General features: G+C 33.8%; 3 protein-coding genes across 4 annotated transcripts; 2 read left to right on the top strand and 1 right to left on the bottom strand.

Moving 5' to 3' along the window:
* The first annotated feature begins 2,825 nt into the window (after positions 1-2,825).
* Positions 2,826-4,747, top strand: LOC124826703 (nucleolar GTP-binding protein). Its single transcript, XM_047299609.2, has one exon. It carries the CDS (start codon positions 3,376-3,378, stop codon positions 4,408-4,410), a length of 1,035 nt encoding a protein of 344 aa, XP_047155565.1. The 5' UTR covers positions 2,826-3,375; the 3' UTR covers positions 4,411-4,747.
* A 9,127-nt stretch (positions 4,748-13,874) lies between these two features.
* Positions 13,875-16,868, bottom strand: LOC124826726 (putative small nuclear ribonucleoprotein F). 2 transcript variants are annotated; one of them, XM_047299639.2, is made up of 5 exons: positions 16,731-16,868; positions 16,433-16,520; positions 16,259-16,296; positions 16,018-16,082; positions 13,875-14,128 (listed from the first exon to the last, which is right to left on the bottom strand). In XM_047299639.2, the coding sequence occupies exons 1-5, from the start codon at positions 16,734-16,736 to the stop codon at positions 14,059-14,061; spliced, it is 267 nt and encodes an 88-aa protein (XP_047155595.1). In that variant the 5' UTR covers positions 16,737-16,868; the 3' UTR covers positions 13,875-14,058. The 2 variants fall into 2 exon arrangements, with proteins under 2 accessions (XP_047155595.1, XP_047155601.1); XM_047299645.2 differs by having other exon boundaries at positions 16,651-16,791.
* Positions 16,869-17,009: 141 nt separating this feature from the next.
* LOC124826711 (uncharacterized) lies at positions 17,010-19,365 on the top strand. Its single transcript, XM_047299620.2, has 4 exons — positions 17,010-17,531; positions 18,175-18,289; positions 18,390-18,490; positions 18,583-19,365. The coding sequence occupies exons 2-4, from the start codon at positions 18,192-18,194 to the stop codon at positions 19,116-19,118; spliced, it is 735 nt and encodes a 244-aa protein (XP_047155576.1). The 5' UTR covers positions 17,010-17,531; positions 18,175-18,191; the 3' UTR covers positions 19,119-19,365.
* Positions 19,366-20,725: the final 1,360 nt, after the last annotated feature.

Raw genomic sequence — 20,725 nt, forward strand, 5'->3', positions numbered from 1 at the left:
TGCATAATCCAACAAAAACAGATTCATCATTATTATCCTTCGTCTTAAAACCACCAGAACCTAACCCACACTCAATCCTCCATTACCATCATCAACCTCTTCCCAACCCACACCTCCAACACGCATAGATACATTTTATTCAAGTACATTTAGACATACATTATTAACCATAACATTCATCCATTCATACATTACTAGCTTGCATTTGGATTATTGATTAAAATAAGGTAATCTTCTAATTTGTTTTGAGCAAAGAATAAAATTTAGCATGACAAAATTTATTTTGATTTCAATATTTGCATAAAATTACCATATTAGTTAATTCACACAAACTTAAATATTGTACATTTGTTTTCATAAAATCATATACGTTTCTAAAAGTCTATGATATATATTTTTCTTTTGCATATGTACTATAAACTATTTTTAATCCACTTGAAAGAAAATTTCTGAATGTGTCACTGTTTACAAAGACATTGCATCTTGTGTTACAAAACTAAAAGAAAATGATTGAAAATATTATTCTTTTTTTTTTCTTTTGGTTATGTTTTCCGAATTATTTTTTAATTTGAAGACTCTTTTTTGTTATTCTCATTAGATATATCCACCGAAGCTGAACTGATTGAAATCTTTATGCCATCCCTCACTCTAATTTGGTTGTGTTGTGGTCTTCCTTCCCCTTTCATAGCATTGATATGGCCGAATACGAAGCATCTTGCTTTCCGTAAAGAGATGTTAGAATAAGTAAATGCACGATGGGCCTAGTTAGACAAAATGTTTCAAATTTTTAATTATAGAGCCTACCCAACAAAAAGTATATCTCAAAACTATTGGAGCACTTCATTTCTTATCCAATATATATATCATTTTATGAAAAACATGCATCATTAATTGAGCTACTTTTTTCAAACTTTATTTTAAAATCATTAAAGAAAATTATTGCCTTAAATGTACATAATTGCATGGTAAATTATTTTTATAAGATGTTAAAAAATAATTTTGACAGCATATTATAGTGTTATAGTAGTGTACAATCTAAATTAATTTTAAAGGTTAACTCATATGAGATCGTTTAACGCACCTTCTCATACTATTAAAGAGAATATATATTGAAGTTATCAAACATAATATTAAAGAGAGTATCGACAGTCAGTGATACAATACATCCATTCAATATGAAACAAGATATATTCTTACTGACTTTGATAGTATATTATAATAAAATAGAATTTAAAGCTAAATTAAGATGATTTGGAATATTTTTACAAAGTGAATTGTTTTATAATATCAATTGAATTATTAAATCGTAGCCCACTAGCTACTTCTTAGGTTTCATGGTTAATGACTTCGTAAGAAGTTGAGCTGTCTCTCTTATGGAAAGCCGAAGATGCAAACGATTTCAACACGCTTTCTCTTCCTTTTTTCCACACTCTTATTTGACGTGATGTGGTGAGAAAATGACTTCTTCAACCACATGCACATCACCTATTCTAAATGTCTTCTAAATTGAATGAACTCAAAATAATTATTATATTACTTCCAAAGTAGCACTTTGTCTGATTTCTTTTAGCTTGAAAGTTACTTTAAAACTAAAAATAAAGAATTTAAAGTTAAAGTTTAAGCTCTGATATTTGAAATAAAGCAAAAAGAAAAAAAATACAAGTCAAAATTCTTGAAATTAGATTTCAAGAACTCCTTTTATTCCAAAATTGTATTGGGTAACGAATATTTTCAAAAAAAAAATATTTGACACGATTTTTTCATTTAAGAAACATGTGATTTTATACAATATTCACCAACGAGAAACCTGATATCGCTTTCCATATGCAACAAGTAATCAGTTAACTGTTTTAATTTGTCATGAACGACAAAATTGCATACACAAAAACATCTGCCGAGTGAACGAGCATCGGTGTGATGATGGTGTTTCGATGTAGTCGCTGATTTTTTCACACACCTGATGAAATTGATCACAAATTGTCACTAAAGTTTGTCTAGTTCAAAATCTTGGCCACCTTTATCTCCGTGTTCTTTCTGGGATATTTTGAAAATTGTCATATAGTAACAGCAAGTTTTGTGATGAAAATTCATGTGAAACAGGGATGAGTAACTTTACAAAATTGAAAAGATAATTGAAATATACTAGTTGAGAGTGAAACACGTGTATGAGTTGAGGAAGTTACCTTAGCATGACCTTTTGTAAGCGTTATTTAGGTTTGTTTATATGGATGTAAGATGGAATATGTAAATATATAAGTGTAAAAGATCTGAATATGATGATGACAAGTATGAATTAAATGATAAAGATGAAGAAGAGTATTATATGATTCGTCCTGGTAAAGCATAAAATTATAATCCTAGTGCTACCTGCATAATGACTGGAGGGGACCATTTTTCCCATGCTATCAAGTGCATTACCGTCTTCATTATGATATCCTCACTTTACTTAGTTCCCGTTTCACACCTTCATAACTTTAGTTCGGCTGCAAGATAACATTCTCCCCATTCAGGAAAAAATAATAGGAGAGAAAAAGAATAAAGGTACTTCAAAATTTTCTTCAACCTAGACCTAAGCAAACTCCTTCTTGCTACTGTCAAATCATATTCATACACTCAGCATCATTTTGTTTCTTTAGATATATTGACTTTTAAAGATAAAAAGTACGAGACAGTGAGACAAGAAAGATAAAGAAAAGGGTGAGAAAGTGTTTATGTTACTATGTTACAGAAATAAAATGAGTTATGATGGTTGGAGTAAGAGAAAAGGGTTTGGGTTCAAACTGATCCCCAAGCAATGATCTGTATTCATTCATTCATTCATTCATTCTCTGCAAAGAAGGAGGGTTTTGGTTAGTTTAAATATTGTCACAGAAAGTTGTGGGTTCGAAAGGAGGGGCCGTTAGGTAGTTTTGAGATGCAGAGTGAAGTGAAGCATCTGGCATGGGCTCAGAAGGTGTGGCCATGATTGGATCATGAAGCAAGGCTCGTGGGCTTTGCCTTTCCATTTAACCTTTTTCTTTTTTAAGCATTTCCCCAACCAAGCACCAATTTCTATTATCTATTTTAAATAAATAAACCCCCGTGACACAAATTCAAACAGTGAGAAGGGGGGGACCAAAAAGCAGCGCTATAAGAATTAATTCAACAAACCCATGGATAAAAGAGAAGAACACCTAGATAAAGGCTAAAGCATAACTGCATAAGCTGTCATTGCTTCCCTCCTTTCTTTTAAAAACCCCCCACACAATAACACCACCATTGGTATTTGCTACTTCTTCTTCTACTGTTACTGCTCTACTGTTCCTAACCAGGCTCAAGATCTAAGGTCATTGCAACAAACACGTTAACCCAAAACAATTTACAACAACCAAAAATATGATCAGAGGAAGAGAAGGCAAATCATTATCACTAGCACCGCCCTCTGCTGATCTCTTGGTATGTTTCCCATCTCGGGCTCATCTTACTCTAATGCCCAAGCCCATTTGCAGCCCCGCCCGACCCTCCGAACCCACCAAACGCCACCACAACAGCCACCACCACCGTAAGAAATCCTTCTCCAGAGGCGGCGCCGGAGGCCAAGCCAGTCCTTTATTATGGACCAAAACCAAGTCGATGGACTCGGAAATCACGGAACCAACCTCCCCCAAAGTGACGTGCGCCGGTCAGATCAAGGTCCGGCCCAAAACGACGACGTGCAGGAGCTGGCAATCGGTGATGGAAGAGATAGAGAAGATCCACACCGACAAAAAACAGAGGAAGCGTCTCGGCTGGGCCGAGACCCTCGGTTTCAAGAAGGAGATAATGCAGTTCTTGACTTGTTTGCGAAGCATAAGGTTCGACTTCGGATGCTTCGGCTCCTTCTCCGGGACCGACATCGCCACTGAAGAAGAAGAAGAAGACGATGAGGAGGAGGTGGAGGAAGTCGAAGAAGAGGAGGAAAACGACGTGGGCGTGGGAGAAAACGAGAGCGAAGCATCGAGAACTGTTTTCTCGAAATGGTTCATGGTGTTGCAAGAGAACCAAAAGAAGCGGAGAGAAGAGACAGAGGAGAGAGGAAATGAGGAGGAAAGCGTGTCTGTGTCGGTGTCGGTTCCTCCTCCGAACGCATTATTGCTGATGCGTTGTAGGTCTGCTCCGGCGAAAAGTTGGGTAAGAGAGAGGGAAGGTGGTGATGTTGAAGAAGAGGAGAATATGGAGAGAGAAAAAGGAAAAGAAAAAGGGGAGGGGATGGTAAAGAAGGGACAGAGTTTAAAGTCGTTGATGGAGGAAGAGAGGAGAAAGAAGGAGAAGATGGTGGTGATGCGATACGACTCTGATTTTTACGGCATTTCTTCTGATATTGCAAAAGAGACATGGATTGTTGGCGGTCTCAGGGATCTCATGTCAAGGAGTCGTAGTTCCAAAAGATAAGACATCAATGTCATCATCATCATCATTCACAGTTACACCTATTTTTCTTTACCACTTTGTGAGACTTCTCTTCATCCACGATACCACTTTGGTGTGAAAACTGGGAAATCTAATACTAAAATCCCAGTTTTAGCTTTTGGAATTACTGAGTTCGTAAACCTGTACAGTTTAATTTCTGATTTATTTGTATAAGTTTCCGGTGGCTGGCATCTACGTGTGAATGAATGTGTTACTCCCTTGGTGTTGGTGTTGGTGTTGTAGATTGACAGTTATTAGGGAAAGGAATATTTAATTTTTGTTTAGTTCACATTTTTTACTATAAACGATGCCAAGTTATTATGGATGGTGCACACTGCAAAAACTTCCCCGTTTTTAATTTAATGTCTTAATTTAATATTTTATTATTAAAAACTTGTGTTAAATGAGTCTATTTTTAAAAGCTTGTGTCAAAATATTATTTCGCGTATTCAATATTATTAACATACAAAAATGTAAAAAAATAATATAAAAAAGAAAGTAATTTTATTAATATTGGAAGATTTTATAGTTGATCTAAGGGAAACTTAAGTGGTGTATAATTAAGTTTTTGACACATACATTCTCTTTAAAGCAAAAATGTATTGGTTCAGAAGAAACATCATAGATAATGAAAATCATAATAAGACTTAACGCCCCGCCTAAGTTCGTGGACATTTTAAAGAGATAAAAAAATAATTTTTTTTTTCTTTAAAGTAAAATAAATATCATAAAATAAATTAGTGAATATAAATATATATATATATATATATATATATATATATATATATATATATATATATATATTCACAGTGATTTACAGGAGAAAAAATCGAGAATCCTTATATTATAGTTTCTAATTGTTCAACACCAATAACTCTTATATTGTTTCATTTGAGGATGATCGGAGGAGATGATTTGGAGAGAGTGATTCAATGAATTTGAGGGTAAATTTTGTTGTGTTTATTTGAGTGGATTTGGAGGTAATTGAGAGTAGATTTAGAGGTAAAGTATGTGAGAGTTAGTGTAAGATTTGATTGATGTGACATTTTTAAAAATTTTGTTTAATTGGTAGAAATTAAATATTACCAAAATGCTCTAGTTATTAAAGTAATATAAAATGATAATTGTTAATGTTATATTTAATTGTAAAAATGTTTATAAAGAGTAAAAAATTAAAAATAATTATTAAAATTATTTTTTAAAAAGTAAAAAAATGATAATTTAGTAAAATAAATTTATTTTTAAATGTAGTATTTGTTTGTAATATAATATAGTTCCAAGTACTATGAATTTATTTGTTATGAAAGTGAGATTTATTAATTTTGAATAGAGCCGATAATTAAACGAAGTTATAATATTACGTGACATAAAATAAAAAGTGCAAACATAATAACATACAAATATATTTGTAATAGATCATGATGAAGTTGCTTCAGTGAGGTATGTAAGCAATCTATTGAAACGATATTGTATTGGCATCCCTATTAGACATCTTGTATGGGATGGATGTGAAGATAGAAAGTCGAAGCACTGTCTGAATAAATTGTCATGTTGAATGTTCATAGTCCGTAATAAGTTATGAATTTCTTCTGAAGTTGGATTAGATGATTGAATCCTAGCCGTTAACAGCGAATTTCGACGCTCCATGGCCTGTATTTGTCGTTCAAGAATTGCACATAGTCTTGTTGTTTGAGTAATTCATTTTTCCAATTCATCAATTATTCAAGAATCCATCTAATTTGCAGTTCATTAAGTTGACAATAAAAAAAAGTATGGAAACTGATGTGAAAGCAAGTAGAATTCAAAAATAGGTAATGTAAGTTATCAAACACATAAGTCAATTTAAGTAAAAAAGTCATGTAATACAGTCATAGAATAGTAAGCAACATAATCATTTAAATGATGAAGAATTAAGTTAACATTCTGATTCAGGTGAGCAAATTGTCAGTTCATGTCGAGGGATAGGTTTGCCAAGTTATCTTCAATACACTGAACCCGCACCTCATTTGTTCCATATCATCCATTCTGTGTTGCAAGTCTTGCACCTCCTCCCACATTTGAGTCATCATATTAGGATTTGAAAGTTGTGGAGGAGGTTGCACAGGGTTCTCATGATGGTGTGGTTGTTCTTCGTCTTCATCATCACCGACGTCGTGTTGCCAAACACTGTTGACATTAACAATATTCAACATCTTCAAAGAATTAATTGAAAAATGATGTATAGTCCCAATATGAGTGCTGGCATCGACATCAACATGTACTCCACAATATTGCATGATTTGGGTTATAAGGACACCGTATGGTAGGGGTGTGTCACTAGTCTTGCATTTAAGCATATGTTGCATGATGTGATGAGGCTAGTTGATAGCTATATTATTTTTAAGCACCCATAACATAAAGATATCCTCCTGCAATAACTTTGCAAAATTTATAGGTTGTGGAGTCAACATGTGCACAATAACATAATGCAGAAATCTATAATTAATATTCAGAGAACCAACCGTTTTAACACGTTGACCCTGCATTTCTGGTCTAACCATAGTAACTAATGTCATCTCCCGGTCATAGGGAAAGTCATTTGGCATATTTGAATAACAAAATTTTTGACCCTCATACTTCATATTAGCAACATTCAACCAATCAGCAAGTTTCAATCTAATTCTTCTCTTGTTGACCTCACTGAGCAAATATCCATTTCCAAAAATCTTCATATTTGAATAAAAAACATTGATCAAATTTGGATAGAAGGGGCCTGACAATGTCAGAAATTCAACCACTCCTTGAAATAGAAGATGATGTTGAAAATATATGCTTGAACCGACAAATGATTCGAAATTCATAATTTTTTGAACAACAATATTCCTTGTGTAGAAATCAGCTACATAGTTTTCCATCTGATGGTTGTGACTGAAGAAACAGACGCTGATCTAATTGTTCTACAATAGATGGTCTGACATAGGTAGCAACTTCTGGCTCAGTTATGGTTTCTTTTCCCTTACGACTTTTTCTAGGCCTTTTGGTTGATGATGAGGCCATTTAATAAATACTTCAACAAAATCATAAATAAAAACAATAACTAGTTAAGTCATAACAAATTATTCAATATTAATAATAACAACAAGTCAAGACAAACCATTAATGAACCATAACCATAACTTAAAAATTGAAGATGGTTTAAAACCAAGAAGTCATAATTACAAAACATGTACATTTAATAGTATAATAGTAATACAACAGCAGGTATTTAAGGCATTTTAACAGTCACCACCTGAGATCATTTTACATAACTTATTCCACCTCTTGTGTGGTGAAAGTCCCATAAACCTCTTTGTACATGTGGGGGTTCCACATAAGAAATCATAACATTGCTCGAGCAAGTTTTCATCAACAATATTCATAGCACTCAACATTTCATATATGTCTCCCTCTGTGTATGTGAATGTCGGGGTGCGACGTAGGATCTCAGTTTGGGAACGTAGTATTTGATTTCTATTTTCCATTGCATCGACTTGACACACGACTGCATTTGAAATTTTTTCAAAATGAACATTTGTAGATCCAAAGACATTTTGTGAAATTGAGCATCAATTACATCGACCATAGGTGCCTTCCTTTTGGAACCTCGTGAGGATGAAGTTCCTTCGGATGGGACGAAAGTCACAGATTGAGTTTGCCCTGGACTATACTCATCCATAGATAGAGGAGGTGATGATGGAGTTGGGTCCCTATACCCCGGATAGATAGGCTCTTCTAAAATGTACTCCATATTCTGATTCAGATCAACCTGTACACGAGGCCCAACTCGCTGTCAACGTGCTTGACGAGCGGTCCGGACACCACTCTCAGTAGCACGAAATCTCGGAGCATCTATTCTTGGCGCCCTTACACGAACATGAGTACCATCTATGGCTCCTAAGAAATCCTAAACATTGAATTAAGAAGTCATCATACAACTAAATAACATTAACATCGTTTGATAAAATTACATTTTCATTGACATATTCAAATGAGTACCTTAAAGTGAGGATAAAATTGATTGTTGTTCAAGACATATAGATGAACCTCATCTCCTAATGGCTAAGTTAAAAGCTGTTGATAGACTTAAAATAGCATCCAACACATTGTGAAAGTGTTTGCTAACTGTCGCCCCAGATCGATGGAAGAAAAATGCGACACTTCGATTCTTAACATTATGGCCAATTATATGAACAAATTGAGCTACTTATTCCTCCACTGTGGAGCGAATGGCGTCTTTAACTAACCTTGATATTCTTAGTCTTTCACAAAGATTAATAAATGCCTCTGGACCCATCCAAATAATGTTGCGACATCGATTAGTATGCACAAGGTAGGACATTAACTACTCCCTACGACGGTTGTCGGGTACGAAATTGCTAACACTACTTGGATCACTCGAGCACATATTCAATATATTCAAGGCATGTCCAACAATGCATAATATTGTTAGTGCGGCCAATGAGGTGGTTATTTGCAATTGTTGATGTAGCATTGCGACTATATTAAAGTCTACACCAACCACATCATCATCTATATCTTCACAGTCCAAATAGGACAAATCTAATTCTTCTTCCATCTATATTTACTTAAACAAATATACACACTATAATTAAATTAATGCATTCATATATCCATTAAACATGAACACTTCATAACTTCATACATTCATATATCATATATTCATATATTAAATAAACATAATAATTATAACATTCATATATTCATTAAAAAGAAAGCAACAAAATTTACATAACATATTAACCAATTTGGATATTTATTAAAAATAAACATTTTATAACACTTACTTCTTGAAGACTTGTGAAGATTTGAAGTAGAAGACTTGTGAAGATTGAAGTAAGAATTCAATAACCCTAAACCAGTCCAAGATTCATTGATTATCCAGTTAGATTCTCCAATTAGATAGATGCTAATTTCAAATGTTTTTCAAAGAATAGAGTGATCCTAAACCAAACCAATGATTTCATGATAACTTTGTTAAATTATAATATACCATCAAAAAAGTGGAGAGAAATAAACATCCAAGTGCACAAAAAACAACAAAAATTCTTCAATCTTCAAGCAAAAAACTGCATCATCTTTGTTGCCCCAAAAAAAGATGCACAATTAACCAGAAAGTATGTTCACCCAAGTAAAGAAACCTTCTGCTTAACACACTTCCACCACCTTCACAATACCTACAAACAAACATCATAAACTCATTCCCCTATCAACAAACAAATCTCCAAATCCAGAAATTGAAAAATACCAAGTAAAATCAAACTGCTTGATCAACTTCCACCACGCGCCACCTTCGCACCTTCACGCTTAACGTTCACCAGGTTCATATCACACGTCCAACAACTCGAACAACTCCACTCAACACCTTCATCACAAACAAATGGTTAGGGGTTCTCATATTTGAACCACCACCTCCACATCCTACTCTCTTCTCTGCATGTTATCTGGGCATCCTCCAGCTTCGTGCACTGCTTCAATGGTCGTGGCATCGCCAATGCATCCTCCACAATCACGGACACCTTCGCCGCTGCTTCAACGACCATTATATGGTCGCTCCATCCTCCATCATCACGGACAGCTCGTCCACTGCTTCAACCACCATTGCATGTGTGTTACTTCCTCCAACATCACGGATCATGGCACTTCCACCACCAATGTTCCAACCAAACGCTACAGCCAGCACCTTCGTCACATGCGTACACCACCATCGTTGCAACCTCCACCTTCCTCAAACATCAACGTGCCATAACCACCAAGCCAACAAGCAGCAACCAAAATCTTCCAAGGGAACCGAATACACCTTGTATGGAACCGAATACAAGCTGCAACGTCCATAGCTCAACCCTTCGTAACCGAATACACACCTGGGAATCGAATACACCAACTTTGCAAAATGGAGGAACCGAATACGCTTTCCCTTCTTGTTCTTCGGAAGCTTGTAACTGAATACGACGTGTTGGAACCGAATACGGTTTCACTTCTTCATCTTCTCCAGCATCTTCTCCATCTTCACAACTTCGTGTTCTTCATCAACCACTTCGTTCTTCGTCATCCGCTGCCCTTCAACCTTATCTTCTTCATCTACCACCAACCTGCAACGTAAAAAACTAATAAATACTTTCCTAAACAACTACAATCATACTAACCTTTGCTTTCTCTCTTCCTCCGCACTCAACGCACCAAACAATACACAACTAAACACACTTGTAGACAAAGCTCCTTCGTTCACTTGCACAACACAATGCTCCAACTCCAACTTCTGCCTCAATTAAGACAACAACAACCACAAACCAACCACATATTAATGCTTCTTCGGTGGTCAAAAGTGATTCAAAATGTCATTGTGTGTGTACTGTGAGTAATGGCGAATCTTTCCTATGCAATGCCTGTGTGAAACAACTCATCAAAGGCCTCAAGAATCTCTCTACAACATTCACTTTCACTCTCTTCAACATTCACTTTCACTTTTAGTAACTCCTCTCATGAGTGCACAGTGCACCGAACTTCTTTTCTTATTTTATAATGGTTGGAATCGATTCTTGTTAGGTAGAATAGAATATATTAACATACGAAGATTGGTAGTGGAATTATATATTTATATAGGGACACATGAGACTTTTTCACTTGGATCCCTCCAAATCTCGTCTCTTTCGTGGGTGATTAAAAAGTAACGAATCCTGCAATTCACCTGCAATCGTTTTGCGCAAATAGCTGCAAGTGAACACGTCTTTGTCTTCCATTCATCGCTTCCGAAAATGTGTAAACAATAACTCACCCTCAAGTGAACACAGCGTTAAAGACCCTTTCACAATCACCAATGTATAATTATAACTATATAAAAAAATGTAATAAAATATATTTAGTGATTAGTTAAAGTGTTACATTTTAGTTTAGAAGGTATATAATTTATAAATTGAATTATTAGATTTGTAAAAGAAATTAGAGAAAATTTTACTTATAATCTTATAAAAAATAATTCAGTTTATTAATTACAAAATAATGTAACACAAAATAAAGTTTAACATAAAATAAACCATGAACTTTTATGATTTATCTATAGATTTTGAATTTTTATTTATTTAGAATAGAGATCTTCAAGTAAAATATAGATATAACTGTGAATTAATAGTTTGAAATATTTAGGCTTAATATAATTTTTTGTTCCTATATTTGTTGGACTCATTTTTCTTTCGAATGTTAAATACAAATCATAATTTTGTAATTTATGTTCAATTTGAGTTTTTTCGATGACGCCGTTTAAATTGCTAACTGCATATATTTCATGTAAAAAAATGGAATGACCTATCACGCATCTCACCAAATTATCACCATCTTCTCCAAATCAAAATCATTAATTTTCCTTCTATCAGTGCACCGCCGTACATCATACTCAGGCCATCATCTTCTCCACGTCGTCGGACCACCATGAGTTTCGCCCTTAGCAACTGCACAAGCCACCACGAATCAACCAAGAAAACCCAATATGCAAAAGAAACTTTTCGCTACAACGAATCAGACCTAAACCACGAGCCCAAATTGTTATGCACTGTGAGAACCACCATCTTAATCTTCTCCACCGTGAACTAAAGAATTCCAACTTCACGAAAACCTGTAAAGTGAAACCCCAAAAATCATAAAACCACTGAACTTTCAGAAAACCCAAAAATCACAAAACCATTGAACCTGCAGAAAACCCAAAATTCCCAAACTTGCTTCGAACATTAACCTTAGTTCGCGTAACAATCACGAATATTTTTGAACCAAACCTTAACTCGCGCAAATTGCGTTTAACTCCTAATTCGAAGCAGAGATCTTTTATCGCAATAGGTTGCGCAACCTATATCATCTTTCTCGTGCACCATACTCTTTCTCGTACAAAAGTTAGGATTTTTGATTTGGGGAAGATGATGATGACATGGCGAGATGATGATGTTAGTCCACTACTGTAAGCATTATTATGTGACAACTCATTTTGTTTTTGTTATGTGAAAGTTATTAACGATTTAAACGTCGCCAGCGAAAAAATCAAATTAAACATAAATTATGAACTACATTGAACATTAAAAAAAACAAATAAGTTTCATATTAAACAAAGTTCACAAATATAAAAAAAAAATGATATTAAGCCAAATATTTATTATGACATTTACGGTCGGAGGATAATTTTATAATCACTCAAATACACTGCCTTTAAACTCATCTCACAAATAAAACATGTTATTTTAATGAAAATTAATAGTTATTTAATCATAACATAAATATAAATTAAAATTAATTATCAACTGTGTGAAAATCTGTATTGCTTACTTTAAAATTTAAATGATAAAGATGTATTCTTTTGAACCAAGTGATAACACAAAATTTCTTTTAGTCGTAATTATTTTAAAACCTATCACCAAGCAAATAAGAATATCACGATATCTTTCATTCATCATTCTTAACAAAAGAATTCAAATTAAATTTTTATAAAAAATCAGCAGTATGTTTCGATTGAGTAATATTAATCTTTAAAATATGTTTAGATTTTTTTTTGTCACAACAAACAATACGTTTTTTAATTATTTAATGATATATCATGTTAATATCGATAAGGAATGAAATTTAAAATTAAACTTAAACAAAAAAAATGTTAATTATATGACCACCATTTTAAGAAAAAATTATCACATACTTAAAACAAAGATTGATCATCCAAAACTTATTCAAGATATATAAATATAAAAGTTTATTGAAAGTGGAGTCAGTTGCTATCAAAACTGGTTTAATTCAATTTAAATAATCCGATTTTCAGGTTTTTTTTATCAGATCAGTTTTCTTCGTTCTTATGATTTTTAAAATCAATATTTTCAGTTGTCATTAGTTTATTCGGCTAATAAACACTTCTACAGTGAGACTCAACTTTGCTTACAAGAGAAAATAGGAAATGATTGGCATTAGTTTGGCACTTACGCTACCCAATTTTGCATTCAAGAGAAAAATGTATTAATAAAGTCGTATAGTGGTAATTCTAGTCCTTAGTTTAAGGACTACAATGAATGAAAGGTATAAATTTAAGAACTAAAATAATATTAAATTGTAATTTCATAGAACAAAATCGCATCCAATTATATCTTAGGAATACAGATGAAATTATCTTTACATTTGAAGAATTCATTAATTTACCGCCATAAATATTGTTAATTCAATTATACTTTGGCCTTTATTGATAATGTTGTGCCCCGGTGATAATGTATTATGGTTGAACTTCCTTTAATGCCAGTTAAAAGTTGAACTACCTAACAGAAGTGACAATAAGAATGTTAGCTATTTCTAACAAAGAATTGTTTATTCATCGGTATATGTTGACAACGAATGATAATAATAACATCAAATTAGTTATTTACTCGTATTGTAATAGTATAAAAACCTGGTGCAGAAACAGATTTTTGTAGGATCACATGAAGGATTGCTAACAACTTTCACATAGGCATCCCAATATTCACGAGGGTGTCATCATTGATTCAAAACATAACTACAAAAACATACACCCAAGATACAAAAGCAGGTAACGAATGTTAGTTCAGTTTGCCATTACAATTAGTAATTTCGACCAATCTAGTCTTCTGCGGCATCTTCGATTTCTTCATCCTCTGGGACTCCTCGAAGGTAGAGAACATTGTTACATCTAGAAATGCAAACAATGAAATAAGACAAGTTTCCAATAAATAAACATTAAGAGAGAAAGAGGACAAGTTTTTGATGGCACAAAGAAGGGACAGATCGAACATTAAGAGCAAAAACGAAGATTGATGAGAATAAGAGGACAAGTTTACAAGAAATAACTAAAAAAAATGAGAATAAGACAAAGAAGTTAAAAAAAAAGAATAAAAAAATAAAAACTAGCAAGCTGCAGCATTGATTGCCTGAGAATATCATCAGAGGGTCACATAGTGATTGCCAGAGAGTTGCATTGGGTTTGTGCAACAGTCGCAAGGTAGAAGAGAAGACAAGTGAGGTATATAGTAATAAACTTTGAAAGAGTTTTCTACAAGCTGAAACCATTTCAGTACCTCAAAATTAAATCAAAAATATCTCCATCATATATCCTTCTGATACAGTGAAATGTAACACGACGGCAGTGCATATAGTGTGGCTAGGGCAACTACACCTCTATAGCATGCTACTATTGAAAAATATTTATAGTTCCACCATATATATGAATACAATCACATGATATGGGTAAAACGCAGGATAAAGAAAGACTACAAAGCACAAAATTAACTTTTATGCAGCACATTATGAAAGTGAATTGCAGGGAAGATATGCTTTGCTGGGAAGATATGTCATAGAGCTGTGGCAGAAATACACCATTATATATATATATATATATATATATATGTATATATATATATATATATATATATGTATATATATGTATATATATACATATATATGTATATATATGTATATAGCAATCACTATATGTCGAAATACAGCAATTATAGGAAATATTCATACTATACATATAAAAAAGGATGAGATATTCTACATATAGGAATATCTAACTTTCAATTTTAAACAATCGCTTTTGCTTTTGCTCATTGTAAACAAACAGTAACTGGAGCAATGTTTATGGCTGCGTAATCTGGTGTCGGGGACTCGGTGAGTAGATTTAGATTGGATTATATACTTGGGTTTAACTTCTTCAACACGATGAACACAATATTTTGTTACTTTATTAGATTATTTTGCAACCTTTTGCAATGAATAAATCCGATTTGTATGTGTTGACATGAATATTAATTAACTTAACCTCATGTTACTGTCTGAGCAACCAAATATCAAGTAAGAAAACTAATCCTCTTTTATAGTTATATCAGAAAGATTTTTTTTTACAATATCTAAAAAATATCATGTCAAAATCGCTTTTAAATATATAATTTACAATATAAATTAAATTAGTGAAACCCACTTCTAATCAAAATCAATTCTACAGACTATAACTCATCTAACCAAAAATGTTCTTCACTCAAATCATAATTATGGATTTCCACTGCATCTGTATCCACTATACCAACTTGAGCAGATCTTATGCTGCGCTGAATATTAGCGAAAAAGAAATTTTCTACAGAACAAAATGATCTTAATTAGGGAGAAAGATGTGAATAGATATACGGGCAAAGATTTTCTCCAAACGAAACTCGAATCATGAAACGTACTAAAAATAAGTGGTCATTGAAGTCTTCTTCAGGAGTTGGCTCCCCATTTCCCTATCAGCTCTATTTTTACCATCAAATTCAATTCCAACCACTAAAACAAATCAATCAATTGAAAGCTAACAGCAAAACATATCTTCCCTGCAATTCATTTTCATAATGTGCTGCATAAATGCTTTGCAGGTCCTCGTGACTTGACTCTAGAGTCTAACATGGCTCGCTCGCTCGCTTTTGTATGTTTGAACAATTTCTAATTCTCAATAAAATCAACAAAATCGAAAGGGGTCTAACAACACCCTTATGTAATAGCAAAACACAATAACCACTAGACATAAAGAATAGTTAATGTGGAATTTACCTGATTAAAATTTCTCCCAAATTTCCAGTAAACTGTCCCTCAATATACTCCTCAGTGTTTGCTAGCTACAGAGAAATTTTCAGATATAAAGAAATTAAATATATATATATATATATATATATATATATATATATATATATATATATATATATATATATATATATATATATAAACTAAAACAAGAGGCTTATAATTATTGTATGGGAACAAAAACACATCAGAATTTAACTTAAATATATACCTGCAAATTCATATACGAATCAACAGAAACGAGATACCCTGAAAAAAGACACAGTGAAGACATAAACAAAATGAAATTGAAGCAGTGATTGACCACCTAAGGAATAAAAACCGAAACGAAGCGTTTAGCAGTGAAATAAGAATAGCTAAAACGATCCCTAAAAAAGCACCATACCCTTGTACTCCATTCCCCACTTGAGTTTCACAATTACTGGTTTCCCGGTCAAATTATTCAAAAAAGGCTTGGGATTAACTGGTATAGCCTGCAAAAGACGAGGTAAAAAAGAAACTTTAACGAATTAGAAAATAAGAGACAATCCATCAGACACTGTGATCTTCTATACTCAACCAACATTGGCTTAGAGGCAGAAGCAAAGGGAAAATTGAAATTACTCAATTATGGAGATGCGGTTATGCGAATGAAAAGCATGGAAGATGATGAGCGAGAGAGGGAGCGAGAAGAAGGTACTCACAGCCATAGTAGAATGTTTGCTATGTGCTCTACGAGAACCCAATGGCAAAAACCTGTTACTGTGAAGTAGCAGAGGGCAAAAACTGAAAAGTAGGGTTTTGTTTCCCGGGCCAGGCCTTTTTTAGCAGGCCAGTGGGCTTATACATGTTCTTTTCTTTCACGGCTATTGTTTCCTGCACGTCCTTATTTGCTACATGGACCTCCTTATGTAATCCAAAAGGTCGGTTTTTGAATTTAACCCTACCCCTTAACTGCTTCCTTTTCATCTCCATTGTCATCTTCATCACCATCGTCTTCACCATCAGCACCATCGTCTTCACCATCAGCACCATCGTCTTCATTTGTGCATTTCCGTCATCATCATTTTCGTTCATCATACTCACCCATTACCATCACTTTTTTCTTTCTCACGGTCAACCATCCATCCATCTTTTCTCCATTGACACTCAACAACAGACACCATACAGTAACTTCATCACATTACAAACAACAGTCTCCATATCCTTTCGTTCCACTCAAAATTATCCATCACTGCTCTTCGTCAATTCATCTTCATCTCCATTAATTTCCTCCAACACATCACAGATACATCTTCATGGCCATCAACCCTTCACATCTTCCAGCCACCTCCCCATCATAGCCCCTCGCTTTCTTTCTTCTCAACCTCATCACTAACTTTTCTCCTTCAATCACCAACCTTCACTTCACCCAGATTCTAAAAAAAAAGTAGAAAAAAAAACAGGAAAAAACATGGTGGGTGCATCCTCAACAAAGACAGACAATAAAGTGGTTAGAAATTATGGTAATTTTTTATGTTGGAATAAATGCTCTGCAATAGCAGCCTATCCACCTTCTTTCTCATCTTCTTTTCTTCTTCCATTGTTTGTTCAATCACGTTACATTTTTTTACTATTCATCCACATACAGGTACTCGTGTATTTTTTTTTTGTTAATGGGTTAACACCGTTGTCCTTTCTTTCTTTCAACGGAGAGGACACCCTTAATTAACCTCATTTAGTTTAGATTTACACAAGTTAGAGTTAAAGAAAAGCAAGAAATGCAAAAGTGTAGAAACAATAACTGTACACACTGCGTATAAGGAACACATGCACCATAAAACAGAACATACAGAACATATAGATGCTGCTATGCTAATGCACCAGTCTCTCTTAATGTACTCTCTTTGATATAAATCAATATACACATGTATGTGTTTTGATTTTTATGTTAAATATAAAGATATTAATTATAAGTTGTAACCATGCAAATAGATTGTGGCAAAATTAGGTTTGGATATTGAGAACATCACAGGCTATTATGTTCAAATCAAAGATATTTATTCGCATCTTCCTGAATGCATTCCTATAAGTGTTCTGCTCAAACCCTCACTGAATACTTTGCATTGGTAATAAATAGTATTAACTGTTCATGAATATCTCCTACAGCTCTTTGATTCTTGAATATGGGCAACGTCATTGAATCGCTTGCTTCGGGCTTAGGACAGGCATTTGGTAAACTGTTTAGTTCTCCAATTGAATTTCTTTCTGGAAAGTCTTGCAGGTAAGACGACGCAGGGTTATTCTACTCTCCTTATGATTCATGTATGTATTTTTTCACTTCCACTTCATGCTTGATATATTTGTCTCTGGATTTGTTCCAGCTCAGTGTGTGGACCAACATGGGATTTCATGTGCTATATCGAAAATTTTTGCATTGCCAATATCCTGAAATTAGCCATGGTATTTATGCTATCTTACATTGGTGAGTTCAACTGTTTGGTAGATTGCAGCATGGTCTGTTGCAGTGCTTGACACGAACCTGAAATTGGGTTTGTATGTTCTGTTTATTTGCAGTTCTGTTGTTCTTCTATCTGGTGCATAAATTGGGCATATGTGGATGTCTTTGCCGGTCTTCTTGCAAAATGACGTGGGCATGTTTCTCTTCGTGTTTCCATGTTTGGGAGTATTCTTGCACCTTCTTGTGTATTAAGCTACACAATATCAGGAGAACAAGGAGAATAAGAAGGGTCAGAGTGGACATGAAAAAAAAATTCTACTCAGGTGAAAGCCTTTCACACCATTTTCCATCACGTACAAAAATGAGCAGATCAATTTCGCGTAGTAGGGACTATAAAGCCTCCCACCTAAGGAAGTCTTTGAAACCAAGGAGACATCATGCTAGAGTTGAAATCAGTAGAGATCTTAGATGTAAAAGTAAAAGGAATCATAGTCTTGGAGAGCCCAGTTTCACAAGCAATGGCATTAAGCACGGCAATCACAGAGGCACAATCAATGACATAAAGGTAATCCATACATCTAAGTTTACAAGAAAAGGTATATCTAGGAGGAATAGAGTTCTGCCGAGGCAGAGAAGGCAGAATCTTAGTTGAGGGTTCTTATGCGAACCACTTTCTCGCTGTATGTTTCTGATTTGTCAGGATGAAAAACAAAAAAATGGAATATACGAGAATCTGGATGTTAAGAATTTATTCTTGGGTTTGTAAGGTATTGTAAATATCCAGTTGTAAGATATTGCAAATATTGTAAAATATATCATTTTGTGTTCCAAATGGATGAATCAACTGCGTAAGAAGAAGCTTATATATACATTATGAATTCCCTCTCTTGCACCATTTATGTACACACGTGATTTTACGTATTTCTGCATCAGGCTTGGCAGTTAAAGATTGTCTACTTTGGTTAATAAACAGGAGTGAAAAAGTTAGATTCTGTATAAGGTAGTGGAAGGTGCAGTCAGTGCAGTTGATGAGTTTATCTCGGTTTTCGATCAGAGTGAAGACAATTCACCAACGTTGCTTTGCTATGCATGGCATCTTTGTACTTGCAATGCGTGAGTAATATCATTGAGAAAGTGCTATTTATGTGCGTCCAATTTGGCTGAAGGGTATGACATAAAACAGAAAAAAGAAAAGGGATTACTGATTTGGGTTTGATACTTTTAATTAGGACAACAAAAAACCGTATCCAACAACAAATTCGAAATAAATGTGATACTTTTAAAAGTTTTGTCTTTTTCTTTGTATCTCGGGTGCTTTCAATTCTCTCACCATACATCGTCAATGCCTCTCAAACAAAGAATAATAATAAAGGTTAACAAAGTTCTGTTTCACTTAAGAGTTAAAGCCATAGTCAATTTAAATATATACTTTCCTTTCAATTTTTCAATTCTTAAAATAAACATTTAAACGTTCTAATATGGTTATGCTTTTGAAAGATGACAAACAAAGAAGTAATCTCCGTCAAAATGGCATGAAGTAGTATGGTTGCCGACTATTCACTACAGATCCACAATTATATGTTGGAATCATTGCATTTGCAAATTTGTGTAGATCTACAATTGAATCTCAGTTTAAAATCGATTCAAAATCTTGGTTCTTTCATGTACACATTTGGTTAGGTCAAAATAGATTAAAAAGGATATTATTCATTTATAAAATTAATTTAAATAGATATATGTAATTAAGAGATGTAAAATATTTTAATAATTTATTTAAATATTATATTTTACTAATATTAAAAAGTTAACTTCAAGTAATAAATTAATGATACAACCTTACAAAGAAGTCAGACATAATATATTTTTATTGTGAGGGTTACTTCCTGCACCACCACAGTGCTCCTGGCACCTCTCTATTCCTATTTTACCTTTCGGTAATAATTAAACGGATTTGAATATGCATTAGATTCTTAAACGGATGTCAACATCCGTGAACGGATATCGACATCTGTTGAACAACAAACAGATGTCGACATCCGATTCAAAAATTTTTTTTATTGTATGAAGAAGTCACGAGAGAGGGGCATCAATCTCTAGATATATAGCATATTCTCATTAAGAAGTCACTCCATAGATAATGAGCATCAAGCCAATTTTCATTTATATTAACATCTGCCACATCTCACAAACGATTTCTCAACTCAATCGGAAATCACATGTGAAATCAAACTCTTTTTCCAAACATGCACTCCTTAATTC

The sequence above is a fragment of the Vigna umbellata genome, chromosome 2 (assembly GCF_029865625.1).
Source record: "Vigna umbellata cultivar VRB3 chromosome 2, Vumbellata_1.0, whole genome shotgun sequence".
NCBI classification, from domain to species: domain Eukaryota; kingdom Viridiplantae; phylum Streptophyta; class Magnoliopsida; order Fabales; family Fabaceae; genus Vigna; species Vigna umbellata.